This window comes from Camelus ferus, chromosome 33 (genome assembly GCF_009834535.1).
Source record: "Camelus ferus isolate YT-003-E chromosome 33, BCGSAC_Cfer_1.0, whole genome shotgun sequence".
Classification (NCBI taxonomy): Eukaryota; Metazoa; Chordata; class Mammalia; order Artiodactyla; family Camelidae; genus Camelus; species Camelus ferus.
The window spans coordinates 15,640,712-15,661,334 of record NC_045728.1 but is presented as its reverse complement, the minus strand read 5'-3'; the positions used below and the strand labels follow the sequence as shown (position 1 = coordinate 15,661,334).

General features: G+C 52.9%; 1 protein-coding gene across 17 annotated transcripts in view; it reads left to right on the top strand.

The window, feature by feature from the left end:
- Positions 1–18,814, top strand: part of NCAM1 (neural cell adhesion molecule 1) — a 297,404-nt gene extending 278,590 nt beyond the window's left edge. For 4 of the 17 annotated variants that reach the window (XM_032472407.1, XM_032472406.1, XM_032472405.1 and 1 more), the window contains 5 exons: positions 80–260; positions 10,611–10,818; positions 12,160–12,276; positions 13,314–13,429; positions 15,575–18,814. In XM_032472407.1, coding sequence (XP_032328298.1) covers positions 80–260; positions 10,611–10,818; positions 12,160–12,276; positions 13,314–13,429; positions 15,575–15,588 — 636 coding nt within the window. In that variant the 3' untranslated portion in view covers positions 15,589–18,814. Of the gene's footprint in view, positions 1–79; positions 261–2,828; positions 5,351–10,610; positions 10,819–12,159; positions 12,277–13,313; positions 14,124–15,574 lie in introns of those variants that run through there. The other 13 variants (XM_032472416.1, XM_032472414.1, XM_032472413.1 and 10 more) reach the window with 6 other exon arrangements.
- The last annotated feature ends 1,809 nt before the right edge of the window (positions 18,815–20,623 follow it).

Below are 20,623 nucleotides of genomic sequence, written 5' to 3'. Positions count from 1 at the left end.
CCTCCTGTCGGCTGGTCTCACCGGCTTCTGCATCTAATGCTTTCTGGGGTCTTGTATCTTTCCTGCCGATTTCTCCCAGAAGCTGTCCTCCGAGTGGAAACCAGAGATCAGGCTCCCATCTGGCAGTGACCACGTCATGCTCAAGTCCCTGGACTGGAATGCCGAGTATGAGGTCTACGTGGTGGCTGAGAACCAGCAGGGAAAGTCCAAGGCGGCTCACTTTGTGTTCAGGACCTCGGCCCAGCCCACAGCCATCCCAGGTAAGACGCCTCTGCTTCCTGTGAGTCTCCCGCTTTGAATTAATGCACCAGTGCCGCACCTCCTAATGTGCCTGAACAGCCCCTGACAACTCGCTTGCTTACGGCCATCCTCATGATTGGTTGCCCATGCGAAGCTTAGTTTTGCTTTGTACCTAGCTGTGCAGTAGGTTGAGATGGGCTGGACCCCCAGCAAGGCTTGGCCAAGCATCCTGGGCAAAGGTCCTGTGTCATTCAGCTTCGGAGGACTGATGGTAAGCCAGTCCGTGGGACCCCTCAGATGGGAAAAGCCCTGGCTCCAGCCAAGCTTTGGATGCTGATTGAGGAAGGATCCTTTCCTGAGACCTTATCTGCTATCTACCGTTTCATCCAAGGACCACATGACTTTTTAAACCCTGTCTTTCTGACCCTTGCTCACCTGCCCAACCGTGGTCCAAATCTTCTCTGTGGAGACCCCAAGAGAAGGAACAGATGGTGCCCAGTTAGTTAAAAATCCTCTCTGCCAAGGGCCTCTCAGCTGAAACAAAGATTAAATTGAGCCACTTGAAGCAGAACAAGTGGAGAAAGGAGACGCTGGAAAACCCCATCCGTGAAAGGCAGTCCCGTCTGCCGGAGGCCCTGATGGGAGCAGTTCTCCTGGGAGATGCAGATCTGTCTCTAGGGATCCGGGACCAGCTCAGGTGTGGGAATAAAGTGAGAGTTCTGCTTTGTGGCCCAGCTGCCTTGCTGCTGACTGGCAGTCTCCTCATTGACCAGATCCCTCAGAGCAGAAAGAGATCTTCATCATCCCTCTGTGCTTTTCCAGACCAACCAGATGCTAACCACAGGCAGGAGGGTGGGCATAGAACATACAGCTGAAGCCTATTGGAAGGGGCCCCATAAACTCTCTGCCGGGTCCAGGTGTGGTGGAAGGATGTTCCCGTCTCCCAGTGGCCTTGGTCTGGCCCCCATCGTGCCTGTCCCTTCTAGAATAACGCCCTGGCTCTCGGCTCAGTGGTCGCGATTGCTTCTCCCAGCGGGAGAGAGGCCAGGAAGGATGTGGGCTGCTGTGACCCAAGGCCGTGTGTGTGGAAGTGGATTGGTTGGGCAGAAACAAAATAAGATCAATGTGTGGTTCCCAGTGGTTGGCTGTGCATAAGTGTGTGTGTCTGAGACGTGGCAGGGCCCCAGGGATTTGGGGGCCATAGATCAAAAACTTCCATTGGTTCTGCCCGCTGCATGGGCAGGGAGGGCCCTCAGCACAGGCTGGGGTGGGCAGGTCTCTGCAGGCAGTGGTCACCTGGTCAGTGATTAAGCCAAGGCACCTGGATGTGGCTGCGAGAAATGCTCTCCTCACTGCTTCACAGGCTGTCCACATGGAGGTGGCCCTGTCTGTCCTCTGCCCCTTCTTTCTCTGCGTTCTTGGGTCAGTTTTTGCCTGAAATCAACAGTCTGATGTGTGTCCAGATGTGCTCGGCCTTTGTGGGGCCCTTAAGAGCCAGGGGAGTGAGAAGCCTGAGTGAGTCCTTTGCAGCGAGACAGATTCCTCCGGGCACGTGTTTCCGCGGGTACGACTCCGCAGGCGGTGATTCAGACAGGCTGCGTTCACAGGCCGGGTACCGCCAGCAGCGTCAGCACTCGGGTGGGAGAAGCTGGGGCCACCAGGTGTCAGATACAGACATTCTGGGAAGACCAGTCCCCCGAAGTCCTGCCCGCGGGAGCTGTCAGAATCCTTCTGGTTAACCTCCCAGGCGCCCAGTTCACAGAGAAGGTTGGTGGGGTTGCTCACCTCGCCCCCGGGGGCTCCTGGCTCTGCCGCACGGGTCTTAGTAGGAGGTTGCTTGGATGAACTTTGGGGACTTTTCCAGCCGTTGTGTCGGGACCTGCGGTTGAAACCTCTGAGTTATAGGATGTACGTTCATGGTGGAATTCTGTGGTTCAGCGGGTGGCAGAAGGCGAGGGGCAGAGAACTAGGTTTTCTTTAGCAGCTATGGGTGGGGAGACTCAGATTGGAAGAGGCTGAATTCTTGCTAAAAAGGTGGCCCCCACCCCCGTGCACAGTGATCAGATGCATCTCTACCCTGACGTGTAAAAAACTCTGGAGAATAGAAAGCTGTGTGCGGGCAGGCTCCTCGGCTGTGTCTTAGAACCTCCCCTTGTCAGAGGTGACACTTCCCTGATCAGACTCTTGTATTTCACCCTGAAGCCTTCCGTTCTCTCACTTTAATTTCATTTGCTCGCTGACCCCTAACCCCTGAACTCACCCTGCTGCGCTGCCTCTGGCCTTGCTGAGCTTCGGACCTGGCCTGCTGGTAACATTACCGCACTGAACTCTCCCCTAACCTTTGTCAGTTTAATTTACAAAGTCGAATTAACCTTTGATTCTGGAGTTTTCTATATTTGACCTAATTTTTTTTCTTTTTATCTATTTTTTTTCTCTGTTTCTGTCTCTTTCTTCTCTTTCCTCCTCCCCTCTCCTCCCCTCCCCGTGTCTGTCGTCACACACATCATGTTGGACGTCACTGGGACATCCCCACTGCCATATTTGTTTTTAAACCTTCTCTCTGGGGACCCATTGCTTGGTGCCTGCAGCGACCCTGGGAGGCTCCACCGTGTCCGCCACCTTTGCCTCATTGCTTTTCTCTGCAGTGACTCTTCTCTTGCTCTGTTAGGAACTTGAAAAACACACACAAAAATTTAAATTTGCTTAAAAGCCCCGTTCCTATGAGAATGGTCAGTGCCCCCTTTGGCATACTCGTTCAGGACCTCCACGGCCACACTGCCAAGCTCTCTGTGGAAGAGGAAGCTTTGGCAATTGGAAAAAGCTGGACCTCCAGACTTATTGCCATTCAGATACTTTTGTGCCATTTCATAAGGAGTTTGCCCCCTTTTTCATGGTAGTGCAAAAATGTTCAGGGGCTCTTTTCTTTAAATGCTATGTAAAACACACACACGAACGCACTAGGTTTTCAGAAGAGTTTCTGCACAGCTGCTACTTGCTTGCATTTTTGGTTCTTACCTGAAAATGATGTGGCAGAGAAAGAGTTCTAAGTACCCTCTAAAGCCTGTATCAGATTGTTAAAATCACCACATGCCCCAGTTCTAACCCCCTGCTCCTCCTCTGCCCTCAATAAGTAGTTGGCTTTGCCTGCACTGAAGTGCCTGTGGTAAGATCGCTGTGATTCACTGGAGCTTTTTGCTGACTTGATGGGCAGAGTCAGCCACCCTGTTGCCCATGCAGCAGAAGAAATAGGATTCACTGGGTATTTCTTGGGGCCGAGCAGACTTTCTGGGAGGCACTTTGGTCCTAGGTAGCACCCTACGCTGGCTCTGTGAACAGGGCCCACCTAGGATGTGCCCCACACCTGTGGGCTCTGGCAGGTGCGTGTCTCCCAGACGGGGTGATCCCTGCTGCCCTGCTAGAGCTCAGCCACAGACCTCGTGTCTTGGTGGATGTGGTCCAGCGGTGACACATTATTGCATAAGCATCAGTCCCCCAGGTGGAAAGCATCCGCTGTGAGCCTGGCGTGAGTCTCACCCTTCCCGACACGTGCTCAGCTGAGTGGAAGGAGGGGCCCACCCGGAGTGCCGATCAGTTAGAACTCGGCCTTTCATATTTCTCCAGTACCCCAAGCCCCCTGCTGGCTTGTGGCTTAGTAACATTTTTAAAACTGGTGTCTGGGCTCAGTGGCAGCGTGTGTGCCTAGCATGCACAAGGTCCTAGGTTCTATCCCCAGTACCTCCATTTAAAAAAAAAAAAAAAACTAGTAATAAATGAATAACCTAATTACCTCCTCCCCTGCCAAAAAAATTAAAATTAATTCTTGAAAAAAAAACTGATGAAAGCCAGCTGATCCCCTGCTGTTGGGGATGCACCTCCCCATGTGCCCAGGAGAGGAAGCAGGGTGCATTTGTCAAAGTCCTGCCTGGAGACTCTCGGGTGACTCGCGCTCAGTGGTGTCAGTGTGTGCGCTTGGGGGACCTTCTGCTGAATAAAAACTCCCTCCCTCCATCGTGGTCACATATCATTCCACTTACCTCATCTCTGAGCATCTCCACGGAAGTTTGGTTTTCATCATTTTCCAGTTTCTTTGTTTTTTGGTTCTGTTGTTTTTTTAATGTTCCAAGACTAGCCTTTCCCCTTTGGGAATCCAAATGAGCCTCTGGTCTGCGGGGCAGAGCTGCCCCTGTCAGTGGGCACAGGCCCGTGCCCCCAGCGCTGGCAGTTTAGCGAGTCACCTGCAGACGCCGGAGGCTACACACTAGCCAGCAGTTCAGCTGGGCAGTGCCTCTCACCCCAGCCCCGTCGGCCTCCAGCCCCACCACGAACCTCTCCCCCGAGGTCCCTGACCTCCCTTCACGCCAGGGCAGCAGAAGCAGGCACAGTCCTTAGGCGCAAGGCAGAGCAATGAGAAGCATCACGTGGTGCCTCCGGGCTTGGCGTGAGAATCCCAGTAACCTACGGAGGCCCAGGGAGGGGGAGACGGATCCTCATGCAGGTGGCCCATCACTGTCCCCCTGGCCGCCAGCATGCTCTTGATATCATCTTGGGCGGAAGTCACATATTCACCCTGGTCCCCGTCCCATACGTGAGAGCCAGTGTCCGAGTTTCAAAGGGACTCCGTGGAGATCGGAGGCCTGGCATCCATGACCCTGTCCCCTCAGCACGTGGTGCCCAGGCAGACCTCAGCTGAAGCAATTTGGAGTCATTGCATTGGGTCCCTTCAGACTGGCGCATTGGGTCCCTTCAGACTGGCCCATGGTTCATCAGGGGTGCCCTTCAGGAGACAGCGTTAGGACACACCCACTCCCACCAGACACTGAGTTCTCGTGTGGCTGCAGCGCCCAGCTCCGCCAGGACCCCCTTAGACAGGCCCCTCAAGAGGGACCGCTCACCGCCCAGCCCAGCCGCCGGGCCCCCGCGCCCTGGCTTCGCGCTGCCCGTGCTCCACCCGCCACAGGGCTTCTCTGCTTATTTCTAGAATATTTATACGGCAGGTTTGGATCATGTTTTTCTACTAATAAGGATGCTAACGTTGTTGTGTAGATAATCAGTGAGGCCTTTATGAAGTTTACACCTTTGCATTATTAAACGAAATAACAGTTCATGTGAACTCACCAGCGTGTTTGGATTTTATTTAGTAGCTGTGTATCCTGCAAAGCACCTCCTTTCCGTCCACTTCACGTGTACCTGGCTTACCCCGATTGCCCCAGAGAGCCGTGTACATTGCACCCCAAACTGGGGAGCCTGCTGGGTGGACTTCTGGCCAAAGGAACCGCTTTCCTCTCCTTTTCAGGAGCAAAGTGGTTTTCTGAGCTCTCCTAAGAGCTGTGGTGGGTCTCTGCCTCCTTGGACTTTCCCCAGAGAGAAAGTGCCTTTGCAGAGCCGGGAGATGGTCACCTTGGGGTCAGGGGCGCACTCTGGGCCACCAGATACACAACTCTGCTGCAGGTTCTTCGACTTTCACAGCTCCCTCTGCGCCTTTCTAACAGGCTGCACAGAGTGACCTGGTGCTAGTGATGCAGGAAAACGGATGTGGGGCGTGAGGATGGCCATATCCCAGGCTTCGGTTGAGCCCCGGGGATGTGCCCCACCAAGTGTGGGTCCTTGCCTTTGCACAGAAAAGAATTCAAGAGCGAGCCACAGTTGAGTGAAGGCGGATTTATTTAGAAATACATCAACAGGCAAGTGAAAGGCCACGAGGTGTGGGGGTTGGGTGCTCAGATTAGAGTAGAAGTAGGCACACACTCCATAGACAGAGTGCGGGCCATCTCCGAAGAGGGAGAGAGAGGAGGCAGCGGCCACGAGGCACCATGTTGCCAGTTTTTATGGGCTCAGTGGCTTCATATGCTAGTAAGTGGAAGGACCAGTCTAACTAGCCTGGGGAAGGGGCTGGGACTCCCAGGACGTTGGCCATTTCCCACTCTTTGACCTTTTGTGGCCAGCCTTGGGACTGCCATGGCACCTGTGGGCATGTTATTCACCATGCTACTATATTACAATGGGTGTATAATGAAGCTCAAGGTCTACTAGAAGTCAAATCTCCCACCATCTTAAGCCTCAAGGCCTCCTGGGGGCTGAATCTTTCTCCATTCTGATGTTAATTGCTGTGTTATTCCTTGAACGGCTGTGCCCTGCCCCCTTCCTGTCTCAGTAGAATCTAAGGGAAGGTTCTCACTGGCAAACCCTATTCTGTTTATAATCACAGTTAGTTGGAGTCCTCCTGAAAGCCCTGAGCCAGCTGTCTGTTCAGCAGATTCCAGGAAGGAACCAGCAGATGTGTAAGGGGTCCATGAGTGAATCAGAACCTCAGCTTAGTGGTTGCAAGAGTCGAAGGATGGAGAGGGCACTTCTGCCCTGACATCCCATGGCACAGGGCTTCCGGCCGTCCGGTCATCTGTGAAGTGTGAGACCATCTTCCCATTTTGAAGCTTTTAAGTGCCTTACATGTAGGCACATGTAGGTCTCAGTCTTGGGCAAGCCAGGTCCTTGATCAGTGCCAGCCCCTCTCAGGCCAGGAGCCACAGCAGATGGGCGGCCCCAGCTGTACAGGCTCCCAGGTCAGGGCAGCTCTAAGCCTGGAGGAACTGCACCCAAGAAGCACTCTGTGTGCAGGTGTGCAGACGGGGTAGCCAAGGGAGGGTGGGAAGAAGGGCGTGCCAAGAGAGGCCCAGAAGGTGTTTTCTTTTTCCTTCTGTAAAGCGTTAAGCAAGATGCTGGAGGCACCTTTGTCTTTCTGGTCTCCTGGACTATGCAGTTCTGCAGCAGCCCCCGAGAGGGAGTGAGTGTTGGCTTGACTTGGATACTCGTTTGCATCCGGCTGTTCCCCTTATGGGCAGTTTCTTGTAAAAGTGACACACGCCCTTTCTCCAGCCTGAGGGGCACCTCACTTCCTCTCCAAGTCTAGACTCTTACTGGTGAACTGGGTGGTCCTTTTTCCCTTGGGGATAAGTCTTTGCTTTCTCTCCAGCCATCAGGGATGTCAGTTAGGCCCAGGCCACCAGGTGAGACTACATGGCTCATCCTTGGGTGGTGAGTCATGGGAACAGCCATTACTCATTGTAACGTAGGGATGAGAAAACCGAGAAGCAGTGTTCCTCAGACTCTGGGGTGTCTAAGACTCACTGGGGTGCTCCAAATCCTGAGCCTGAGCCTCACCCCCAGAGATTCTGACTCAGTGGAACTGGGGAGCTTCAGGATCTGAATCTTGACAAAGCGCCCTAGGAATTTTGCTGCAGGTGGAAAAACATTGCACTGAAAGATATTTATTCTTCAACTAAAGGTAAAATCACAAGAATCTGTGAACACAGATGGCGCCTACCAAGTGTGTTAATCTTGCAGGAAAAAATCCTTCTCAGTGCACACTGTGAAGGAGATGGATGTGAGGGACTCTGTACCGTGTGCTGGGGACTGTAGGACGTCTAATGACAGGCTCGTAGAGTTGAAGAGGTCTTGAAGGCATCCTCTATCCCGGCCAAGGGATTTTGCAGCCTCAGCTCGAATGCCTCCAGCAACAGGGAGCCCATCTGCCAAGGCAGCTCACGCCACGTTAGAACAGCTCTGTTAGTTCTCTCCCATGGGAGCTGAAATTTACCTCCTACCCCCATTATTTCCATCCGGTGGTGATACTGAATAAGCCCACTTCCTCCTTCCAATGACACACCTTGAAATATTTGGAGACAGTATTCTCATCTCCAGGCTAAACACTGTCCATTTGTTCGGCAAATATTCTTTGAACGCTTCCTGTAAGTTGGGTTGTCCTACACGCTGGGGAGACAGGAGACAGACAAGGTACCTGCTAGGATAGCTCAGAGGGCGGGGCAGCCAGGTAAAAAGCATGGAAATGCACAGAAATGGTAAGAAAAGAATAAAACAGGGTAATGTGGTAGATACTGGGTAGGGATGCTGGAGCAGGTAAGAGGTCAGGGCAAGGGAGGGAGGAACCTCTCCAAGAAGATGACATTTGAGCTGATCCTGCAGGACCACAAAGAGCCACCCGTGAAGTGATGGGAATGGAGTGTCCCAGGCAAGGGATCAGCAGGGCATTAAGGCAGGAATGAGCTGGGTGTGTTCAGCAGATAGAAAGAAGGCCCATCTGGCTGGGGTGGAGGGCAGGGATGTGGGGGCCATGAGTTAGGATGGTCAGATGGATGGGAGATTCCACAGCACATGTAGGGCCTTTTAGACCAGGGGGAAAGGGTTTGAATTTTATATCAAATGAGGGGGAAGACCACTGCCCTACTTTCTGTTCTATATCATTGTCAGTCTTCCCGCACCCCCTGCTCCTTCCCTGAACATGCTCGTGCTGTCGGCCTCAGCCTTCAGGACAGGGCAGCCCTCATGGAGAGCTTTGCGGTGGTTTATCTTTCTTCTTTAGGGACATGATTAGTCCCCTAAAACCATATTTATGTATAAATCTCAGGATGTGGACTTAGTGCCATTGAGTCCAAAAATGCAGACATTCTCCCCCCACACGGATACCTTAGGCTCCTCCTTTAGGAGGCGGACACCTGGCACCTATTGAGTAGAGATGCCAGGAGACCACCAGGACTTCCAGCCCAACGTCATGGGTTGGAGAGGAGGCCCAAGGCCGTATTTCTTCCCTGTTCAGGGAAACAGCTTTGGGATTCTGAAGGCCAGGAAAGCCTGCATTTCTTTCCTTGCTTTTTTGTGTGGAATGCGTGAGTACTGTGGGGAAATAGGGTGGACGGTGAGCTGCTGGGGAGAAGACCTCAGGGCCTGTGGCTAGTTTCCTGCTGCCAAAGCCCGAGACAAAGTGGCCAGAGCCGGGTCCTCTGAGCATGGTGGTCCTCTGAGCACCTGTAAAAGTTTGCCCGTTTTTACAGGTGAGGAAATGGAAGTATGGGTGAGACTCCGTGCCAGTCTCAGACCTTCCTAGGGAGCAGACTGGGTCTTCAGTGTGGGGTTGAAAGGGACCAGCCGGAGAGCCTGAGGAGGGGGACTGGGAAGCAAGACCAAGGTCCGAAAGGAGCCAAAAATATTTGAGATCCAGGAAGGCTCCTTGAGCGCATGCCCAGCTGTGCCCTGGGTGCCAGGAATTAGGTTGTGAATGGTCATCTCTTAAGTGCTGGCTGGTGGCCTGTACCCTGAACTGAAGTTAGAAATAAAAGCCATCAGAATGGGACAGCTGTTGAAGGAGCCCGCCGTGCCTGAGCAGGGCCCCTGGGACACACAGAGGGTCCCCCAGGAACGCAGACCACATGGAGAAAGACTGTGTGGCCCATCTCTGACGCCTTGGGTTACGTGTTCCTTTCATTGTCTGGCATGTGATGTGGCCCGCAGTCCCCTGGGCCTGGCCTAGGTTCAACAAAGGCACAGTGAGACCCAGGTTGTGTTGGCCACGGTTCCTGCCTCCAGTCAACAGAGCTGGGTGATCCCAGTGGGTCTGGAGGACACAGGAAGCTTCAGACAAGGTCTGGTGGTGAGACCAGACCTTGGGCAAGCCAAGTCCCTGCCCCTTCTGGAACCCTGTGCCTCCAGAAGCTCCCCGTGGGTCCCTGCTTCCCACAGCACACCCTGTCCTCTCCCAGATGCTGGTGGGAATCACCAAGCGGTCAATGGGGCCACCGTGGACTCCTAGCTCCAATCACGAGAGGGCACTATGGAGCCGAGCCTGGGGTCCTTCTGTGATCCCGTCAATAGCCCAGGGCTCTGGGAAGTTCTAGACGAACACCAGGGAGTCAGAACAGGGGTGCGGAGTGCTGGTTCAGAGTGAGAATGTGTGTCCGTCTATGGTGGGCACTTGTCCTGTGTGAGCGAGCCTGTCGTGCGGGTGTGATCTCTGGGTGAATCTGCTGCTTTTCCTGGAGTCTGATCCAAGCGTGCCTGGCTCCCAGATGGTGAGTATTCCCAGACCTTCCACCTGGCTCACCAGCCTGGGGAGGCCTCCATGTCTCCAGAGTAAACGGGCTTCATTAGTCTTCCTGGTGCAGGGAAGGATGTGGTCCATGGTCAGGGTCCTCTGGAGCCGTTCCTGAAGAGGGGAGAGGAAGTGCAGAGGTGGCCTGGGCATCTTCTTGTGTCTGATGTCACCACCAGCCCAAAGGAAGCCCTGGGAACCCTCTGCTGCCCCATCTGGGACCCTGTCCCTGACAGCTCACAGGGCTCACGGGGAGACCAGTTGGGTGGGTCTAGGGCAGGCTCAGACATTGAGAGCAGTGATGGAGACACAGCTCCCAGTCTCCTCTGGGCGCTGACTTGTGGGTGCTTCATGCCCCAACCCCTGGTCTGTGAGATGAGGCTGCCATCCCTCCCTCTTGAAGATAGAAAGAGACCCTGTTTGAACAGCTGGGGCCCAGGTCTACATCTCAGTGTACTAACCATCAGCCATCCCTCTCTCCCTCCCACCCAAGCCAACGGCAGCCCCACCTCCGGCCTGAGCACCGGCGCCATCGTGGGCATCCTTGTTGTCACCTTCGTCCTGCTCCTGGTGGCTGTGGACGTCACCTGCTACTTCCTGAACAAGTGTGGCCTGCTCATGTGCATCGCCGTCAACCTGTGCGGAAAAGCGGGGCCCGGAGCCAAGGGCAAGGACATGGAGGAGGGCAAAGCCGCCTTCTCGTGAGTGCAGACCCGCCCACCCCTGCTGAGTGCTGGGCTCTGCCCAGCCTGGGGCCCCGCCACGGAGGCACCTCAGCTTCCCCACTGGACACCCCAGGGGAGCAAAGCATTAGAGAGATGTTTCTCATTGCATAATCTTGGGCCCAGCCCCACATCTAGAATCTCATAGAAGTTTGAGAATCCCTGCATAGGTCAGAAGGAGGGGAATTGTCAGAGCTAAGCTGGAGGGGTCAGCATTTGAGAGACACACTTGCCTTGCTGTCATTCATGCAGCGCATTCAGCAAATCTATGAAGCAGCCACTCCTAGCAAGGCACCACCCCCAGGCACTCGGGTACCGCAGTCAACAGAACAGATAAAAATGCCCGTCCTCCTGGAGCTGTCCATCCGGACAGAGACGCTGGAGAAACAGATCCTGAGCCAAACAGCAGGAACCTTCAAAGGCTGTCACTGGGTGGGGCTGAGCTGGAGCGAGGCAAGAGAAGACTGAGCAAGGAAATAAGTTGTTAGCATCACCACGTGCCAGGCACTGTCTATACATATACAAATACGTACATCATACACTTATACATGCATGAACTTACATGTGCACGTACAGTAAGTACTTACATATCTGTATACTTATACATCATATACTTAAACATGCATGTACTTATGTGTGTATATGCATGTACATACATGCATGTGCTTACATACACATATACCTACTTAAATATACATAAACATAGAATGCCTACTTGTACATACATGCATCATATTCATGTATGTGCTTCTATGTGCATATACTTGTATGTACATATGTCCGTATGTGGTATACATGTACATACTTACAGATACATGTGCATCACACATATACATACTTATTTATGTATTATTGACATACATATACATATACATGTACACACCTACATATGCATATCCTTATACGTGTATGTACTTATATGTGCATATACTTAACACATGTACGTACTTACACATACATATGCTTATACTTGCATGCACTTACATGTGTGCAAATACAGACGACTTGGGCGCTGATCTGTGCCAGGCGCGGTGCTAAGTGCTCTACGTTAATCGTCTCAGTTAATGTTCGTAACAGCTAGGTGAGGTAGACTATAATTTGCCCGTTTTTACAGGTGAGGAAATGGAAGCATGGGTGGGCAAGTCAGATGTGCAGGGTCACACAGCTGGCAAGATTAGGGGCCGAGATGCAGCACCTGGGTCTGGCTCTGGACCCCGCTTCAGCCTCGGGACGGGCGCAGGTGCCTGAGCTGTAGCTGGCGTCGCTGGGAGCCCCCTCCCCCGGCTCCCCGGGATGGAACCAGCAGAGCTCTCTCCACAGGAAAGATGAATCCAAGGAGCCCATCGTGGAGGTGCGAACTGAGGAGGAGCGGACCCCAAACCACGACGGAGGGAAACACACAGAGCCCAACGAGACCACGCCGCTGACGGAGCCCGAGTACGTGGCGGGGCGGGGCGGGGCTGGCACCGCCTCAGCTGAGCCCCACACCCACCGCACCACCCTGCCCACTCCTCCAGGCCTCCCGCCCACAGCTCCCTGACGAGCATCGCAGGCTGGGATTCCGGAGTCCTGGGCCAGAAATGCCTGACCCTGCTCTCCCCCTAGAGAGGAGGCATCCTTGGTTCTATCTGGATGGCTGTGGCGGCCTTAATGGTCTCCATGCATAGGTGGGATCCTGAGACCCTGTGCCCAAGTTACACACACACCCTGGAAGTGACCGAAGGAGACAAAAGCCTCTCTCTCTTCGCTGAGAGAGGCTGAGCTTAGAGATTTGCTTTAGGATTTCTAAGAATTCTAGGGTTTTCTGTGTTCTTCCTAAAAGGTGGCAGGAAGGTGGGGACCTGGTAAAGTTCCCTGGCCCTCCTGGTCTCAGAAGCCTTGGGGACCCTCAGTCAGAAACCACATCCAGCTTTGTGGTAATGACCTCCTGGCTGTCATGGGTACTGTGGGTTTGAAGGAACTGGAGTTTAATGGAAGCACAAGCTGTCTGGCTGGACAGTCACAGACTTTGGGGGCCATTTGGAGCCCTCTTCATCTGCCTCATTCCCGAGCTTCCCCGCCACGTCCCGTGGACCCCGCAGGGCAGCTGGGCCTGATCCCCCAGGGACCTAGGATGCCTGCGGTAGTGGACGCCGAGCTCCAGCGGGCCTCTCCCTGGGTCCAGATGCAGGCAGGGGATGAGAAAGGCCCGGCAGGGCTGCAGGGGAGGGAGCCCTGTGCATAGCGGGAGGGAGTCAGCAGAGAGTCAGGGGACCCCTTTAGATGCCACGTTCTCTGTTGTCTCCTGTCTCCTCTTCTGCCCGCCTGGGCGTGTGTTCCTCTCGCGTCCACCTTTCTCTGTGGGCCTGTGTCCGTGCCTGTGCGTCCCTGCATGCCCGGCCCGCGGCCCCCTCCTCGGCCTCCGCCCTGCCCCGGCTTCTCTGTCTCGTCCCAGCTTCATTGTCTATCTCTTCTACTTCCTGTCCTCCCCACAGGCTGCCTGCTGACACCACAGCCACTGTCGAGGACATGCTGCCTTCTGTCACCACCGTCACCGCTAACTCTGACACTATCACCGAAACCTTTGCCACTGCTCAGAACAGCCCCACCAGTGAGACCACCACCCTGACCTCCAGTATTGCCCCCCCGGCCACGGCCACCCCTGAGTCAAACTCTGTGCCCGCCGGCCAGGCCACCCCTTCCAAGGGGCCCGGCGTAGCCGCCGCCTCCCCACCCCCGGCCTCAGCCCCCAAGGTTGCCCCCCTCGTTGATCTGAGCGACACCCCGACCTCAGCCCCTGCTGCCAGCAACTTGTCCTCTAGTGTCCTGGCTAATCAGGGGGCTGTGCTCAGCCCCAGCGCCCCTGCCAGTGCAGGCGAGGCCCCCAAGGCCCCTCCGGCCAGCAAGCCGGTCCCCCCCTCGGCCGGGGCAGCCGGTCCCCTAGCAGCAGCAGCAGCAGCTTCCCCGGCCCCAGAAGCCCCCCAGGCCAAGCAGGAGGCTCCCGGCACCACAGGCCCGGACTCCGAGCCCACCCAGCCCGGCGCCGCGAAGAGCCCGGCCGAGGCAGCCAAGGCCCCCGCTAGCCCGAAGAGCGAGGCTGCCTCCGTCAGCACCACAAACCCTGCCCAGGGCGAGGACTTTAAAATGGACGAAGGGAACTTCAAGACCCCAGATATTGACCTTGCAAAGGATGTTTTTGCAGCCCTGGGCTCTCCTGCTCCCGCCGCTGGGGCCAGTGGACAAGCCCCTGAGCTTGCTCCTTCCACTGCCGACAGTTCTGTTCCACCTGCACCAGCAAAAACCGAGTACGGCCTCTCTTTGTCCACTGTCATCAGGTTGCGTCCCATGGTGGTGTGCGTTTGTTCTGTGCCGTGTCCTCCTCGTTAGATGTGTCTTCCGCCTAAGCCAGGGCTTCTCTGAGGCGACTGTCAGCCCAGGGGCTGGGACAAGGCAGGGAGCGGGGGCAGGCAGCTGGCCCGGCAGGCAGCCGCCAGCTCACTAATTAGGCCACGGTAATTATGTTCTATCCTGATCGCCCTAGCAGTGGCGTCTGTTGTCCCTGGGGGAGCCCTCACAGTCGGGCCCCTGATGAGTGTGGCGTGGGAAGTGAGCTAAGGAGGTCGAGGCTCCCTGATCGGCCACCCTGGGGCCCCCAGACAGCGTGTCCTCCAGGGCCAGGCCGGGTCCCCACCAGAACAGTACGCTTACGTGGGAAGTAAGGAGGCAGACCCCGAAGCCCATGTGGGGAGAGAATCTGGTCCAGAAGACCCTGTCGCACTCCAGCCCAGATGCCCACACGCCCACCCACCTCTTCCTGCTTCTCCTGTCCTTGAGTGTCTGGGAAGACTCAGAGCTCCCAAGCACTGAGTGACTGTTGGGTCAAGTTCAAAGCAAGGTCCTTCAGCTTACAGGTGTCTCAAATGTGATGTCCACATGCAGTGGCACCAGCTGGGGCTGGGGTCTGAGCCTGCCCTGGTGCATCCTGAGACCAGATTCTCGCTCCTGGGACTGATTGAGGCAGAATCAGACCAGGGTTTTTATAGATGCTTCTGCTGCTGCACCCAGATATGCTGAGGTGCTGCCACCAACAGCTGCATGGGGACCCTGTCCAGGAGCCCCGATGCTGTCAGGAAGTAGAAGGACAGCCCTGCCCACTCAGCTCCACTCAGCTCCCTTGTAGCCTGGCAGCACGCTCCGGCCTCTACCAGGCCCCCATGGAAAGCTGCCTCAGTAACAGAGCATTTTCTTACCCTGCCTGGGCAAGCCACAGAGTCACCACCAGGAAAGGCAGAGCACAGAAGGGTGGGGGTGGGGACAGGCAAGAGCAGGGGGTTTTCAGGGCACCCCCTGGAGCCCAGCACCCCTCATTTGTAAGCTGGGTGGCTGCCGCTACAGCTGAGCAGGAGGAAAAGGCTGCGTCTGCTCTGTTTCCATCACCCCAGGTAAAGCTGGAGCCCTGGAATCAGGTTAGGGCTGGGAGAGGAAAGGGTACCTTCCTCTGATTCAGTGGCTGTCAGCTTTGGCTGCACGTTAGAAGCACTTAGGTGCTTTTAAAAGTCACCAGGTTCAGGCCATTTACATCAGAATTTCTAGGGACACGGCCCAGGCATCCGTGATTCTTAGAGGTTCCAGGTAATGCCAGCATGCCACTGAGGTTGGAGACCAGTGCTCTAACGGAGCCCCCTTTTGAGGCACTGGCTGAAGGGTGCGTTACTGCAAACTGTGGTCTCAGTGCTGTTTTCTCCGCTCTCTGCAGGAAGGGCCCTGTAGAAGCAAAGTCGGAGTGCCAGGAGACAGAAACGAAGCCAGCGCCAGCCGAAGTCAAGACGGTCCCCAACGACGCCACACAGACAACGGAGAACGAGAGCAAAGCATGATGGGTGACAAGACACCAGCAAAGATCAAAATAAAACGTGACACAACAGCTTCACCAGAGCATCTCCAATATCACACACACACACACACACACACACATCTCATTCCTCTAGTGTCTTTTGCCTTTAAAAAAAAAAAGAAACTAAACAGATCAACATGGGATCCCCTTTTTGTAGATTTATAGAAAGGGTTTCTTTGTTGCCCACTCACTTGTAAGAAAATGAGACAAAAAGGTGAAACCCACAGCCAAACTAGGACACTCCGTTCCCTGAAACCATTTAAAAATCAAACAAAAGGACCCCAAATTAAGAAGCTAGAAAGCTCAGAAAAAAAAACCCAGAAATCTAGGTTCAGGAAGACCGCACTTGGTGTTGCTCAATTGGCACAGACAAGGTTCAGAGAAATACTTCCAGGCACTGAGACTAACCGAATGAACAAAGTCCAAGTTTATTTTTATACTTTCAGTCGAGTTTGAACTCTGTAAAACCTCATAAATAAGTTATAATTTCTGTTCACTTTGTATTTGTTCAGTATGCAAAGTGTGTCACCTTCCTAGCTGAATTCAATTCCCACATAGACTCTTGTTTTGTAGGAAGAATGCCAGATTGCAGCTTCTGGGAGTAGATCTCAATTTGCAGTATTCGGATTTCTTTTCCTTTCCTTTTCTTTTTCGTTCTTCTTCTTTTTTTTTTTCTTTTTATTATTCTTTCTGCCAACTTTGTTTTCCAGTGTTTACAAGTTGACAAATGTCTGACTTTGGTTGTGCTTCAATGTCCATGTAAAACAGCTGCCTTTCTTTCTTTTTTTTTTTAAAGTTACAAATACTGCCTAGAGGTGGGTAGGGTCATCACAAGACAACTTTATGAAATATGATTGTTTACAGTGGCTCTCCCCACCCCCACCCCCAATTCTGATTGAAGATTTTTGCCTGAGTGTGCAACTCAGGTGAAAAAAATCCATCTCGTTTTGGAATGGTTTTGCTTTTGGGTTTTTCGGTTCTTTTTTTGTTTCCTTGGGGGTTAGACCACTTCTGATTAACCACCACCTGCCTGTATCTGTGAAAAGGATCTGCTCCCCAGGCGTCCCCGTCCTTCCTTTTGAAGGACCCTTAGGCTTTGTTGAATGAAGCAGAGAAGATTGTATAGTTGGGGCTGGTCTTGGTGAACACACGTTTTTACCCCAAACATCCCCTTTTTGTAGAAAGCCAAATAAAATATATACATACAATTTCCTTTTGAGCCCGGAATCTAGATTTGAGCGGAAGAGCATGTGTGCTTCAGGGAATTAGTGTCTTTTTTTGGAAATCTGTTGAAGTGAAATAACATCGGCCTTCTGTTCACTTAGGCAGCATTTGTAGAAACAAAAGAAAAGGAAAAAAAAAAAAACCCAAGCTGCTGTTTGGAGTCATAACACAACTTTCCTGGATTGGAAACCAAGTGGGGAAAAAAAGATACAGAAACTTTAAGGGGGATGGGAGGGGGGAGAAGGGAAAAGCCAGCCCTTTGTATAGAAATTTGCTTTTTTTTCCTCATTCTACTTTAGAACTGCAAGCTTGTGCACTGTGGATGCGTGAATATTTTAGTGTGAAACGTGTTTTTGTCATAGTATTGAAATAAAACTTCAACATAGTTTGGTTGTGGAAGGTTTAGCAGATAGTTCAGAAAAAAAATATTCAGGAAACAAAAATAACTTTTAAAAGGAACTGAAGCCTTTAAACAAAGAAAATGAAAGAAAAGTGATTATGATGATGAAGATGACAGTAAGTCAGCAGAAATCAGAATTCTGTAGGTACCTTTCCTGAGGTACCAAAGAGCAAGAGTTTAGGATGGCAAGAGTGCCCCCGAGTCTGATCTGTGGGCCACACTCCCCAATGTTCTGACACTTCTGCAGTCTGATCAGTGGCGCTTTGCTAGACGAACACTTCAAACTGTGAAAAATAACGGTCTTATCATTTGCTAAATGTGGGGTTATTTTGCATTTTCTCAGCTCTTGGGGATGGAAGTGGAGGATCCCAGGATACACAGCTCTGGCCCTTTTGATCCTCGGGCCTGCACAAATCTAGGGTTCGAATGCACAGGCCCTTCAGGAACGAGTCAGGGGAAGACAGTTCTTAGAGCACACAGCAGATGGGAGCTCCTGGGCGGCTGAGACGGGAGGACCCAGCGGTGGGGTGATGGGCACTTCCGGTCCCCAGGTTGTCAGTGGAATCAATTCCTTCATCTTGTGATGTTAATGGCTTCAACCACCTCGGCCGAGCCCACACTATACCTCATCAAGACTGTGCATTTCACTCCTAGTGGTTGTGGTCAAGTAAACTGATTTTGGTTCTGATGGTTAGGAAAAGGAAGAGGCATGATCGAGCCTCAGATCGCCTGGCCCAGGGCAGCTGACTGCCCTGCCTCCCCCCAACCCCGTCCCCTGAACCCTGGCTCTGCCATTATCTGGAACCCAAGACTCCGCCCACCTTTTGTTCGGCCTCTTTCCCATTATACATAGATCTGCCTCTGCATGCGCGAGCTTTCCTTTCTTTGGGAAAAACAAAAAACAAAAAAACAGAGCGATGCTTTCTCTAAAATCAAAGAGAGAGTCACTTTATTTTCAAGATGTTCTATCTTTTATGTTAAGAGATCAAAGCTTATAGTTTACCTTTTTTAATTTTTCGAAGGAGGGGTCACTCTGCCAGTTTCCCGTGTCTGTGTGTCTATCTGTGTATGTCATACATATGTATCTGCATAAATAAATACCGGCGTGGCCAGGTTCTGCTGGAGGGGCACTCGAGTGCCGTGTGCGGGGCCCCCAAACCCTGAAGGGCCGTGGTGTATATAGTGCAGCTTTCGAAGTGGAACGCTACTTTCACACTTTTCTATGGAGCCTTCCAAGTCCCAGGTTTTCACGGTAGGCTGTCTGTCCGGATGGTGGTTATCGGACCTCCATTCATTTCTACCCGGCATTCCCGACTCTGGGGGCCTTCTCTCTTGTTATAAACTTTTTACCAAGTGAAATATCGATACCACCTTTGTTTCCATTCTCACTGGTGTAAATACTGAGTACTAACTGAGAATTTTGACTTTGCATTCTGTCAGAATACTTGTGTTCAATAAAAATTGAAAGAAAAAAAAAACCATTATGGTCAAAATGGGATTTATTTCAAGCGTGTGGAAGTCTCTCATGTGACTCACATGTGACAACGCCTGCGATGTCTTTTTTTTTTTTTTTTTTAACCCAGGTTAAACCCAGTGACTTGAGTACATGTTGGCCTGAAGGATGGTCTCTGATCCTGTCTCTCAGGCTTCTAGAGGAGTCCTGATTTAGAAGGGCCAGATGTCAGATTCAGAAAGATTTCATTCAGATCCTCATTCTGCCACCTCCTTGTTGACCTTGGAAGAGTTACTTACTCTCCGCAAGACTCAGTTTCCTCTTTGGACCAGTAGGAAATACCGAGCTGGCAGAGTTGGGGCATTGGCTAATGAATGAAGCAGAACATAGGAAAGCCTAGCGTAGCACTTTTTTGGCACACAGTAGGCGCTCAGTGAATGGGAGTGGGGCTGCCACATCCCTGGTGTGCGATGGCGTCAAGCCCTCCTGGAAGGATAGCATACACCTGCGTGCCAAGGTGCCAACCCTGGGGTGGACACGTGAGGTTATTCTAGAACACGCAAGACCTCTCCTTCTTACTTTGTGACACTGCTCAGCACTTGGAGCCTTAATTCAGCCCCTGGGGTTTACTGAGGTCTCCCATCTAGACAGAGAGTGAAGAAAACTTTGCCTCAGCTGTGAATTCTCTTGCAGACGCTACTCTCCGGCTGTGTTGGGAAGAAGCACCCAGTAGAGCTGGAATTATCTATGAAACTGTGGAATGAGGAGTTCTGTAGCAGAGCTGGCCCCAGGGCCCCAGCGCCAGGACGAGGGTGTGGCAAGCAAGGTGTCTCAGGAGCAAAATGTCCCTCCTTCTCAGGGCCGACTCTACTCCTGCCCGAATCTGAACGATGCCGTCTTTTGTGTCCGTGTGCCCCGCCCCGGCCCCAGCCTGGGTCAGTGGAGCCTTCCCCGGGGCTGGTGTCTGCAGCCACTCCCCTGGTCTGATCCTTCCCTGGCCCTCGGGCCTGGGTAAATGGACACAGCCTCGTGCATCAGCGTGACCTCCTGGGCCACAGATCTCCAGCTGCACCTGGAGGGGCCAGGGGCGATGAGAGCACGTTGCTGACCCAGAGTTGGATGACTCCTCCGTTGCTCCATGAGGACTTGCTTCCAGAGCCTTCCTCCTTTAAGCTAGTCTCCTCTCAGATTCACTGAGTACATCCTGAGTGTGTCCGTGGTGCCCCAGGAGACAGCAGTGAACAAAACACTGTCTAGCAGAACGTTCCCCCGGGGTGTGGGGGTGGGCCACCCAAGCACCTGACACACCGCGTCATTAGGGCCGTTCACCAGGGTCCCAGTTCCCTCCTTCCCAGCATGCAATAGGGTTGCACTTCTCTGTTCACTTACAGTAGGCGTGGCCATGTGACCTGCTTCCATCAACGGAATATGAACAAGGAAGTGAATGTCACTTCTAGGCAGATCTTTTGAAAGCCAGTGGGTCTTATTGTGGCCCCTTTTCCCCTCCTCAGCAGTCAGCAACTCTGCACATGTCATCCCCTGGGCCCAGAGTGAGGGATGTGAACAGAGGACCCATGATGGACCCAGAGCTTGCGTAGGGGACAAACCCAGTAAACGTTTAACAACCAGCCCTCCAAAGGGGGTGGGAAGAGGGAGGCATATATGGCACATAGGTACGGGTGTGTGTGTGTGTGTATGTTTATTATAAACTTTACTGATATATAGAACGCAATTTACAAATAGTAAAACATACAGTACTCTACACTGAAATGCCATCTGTCCAATTGATGCAGATGATTTGGGTCATTTTTTGCTGAAGTCTTGCATCCGAAAT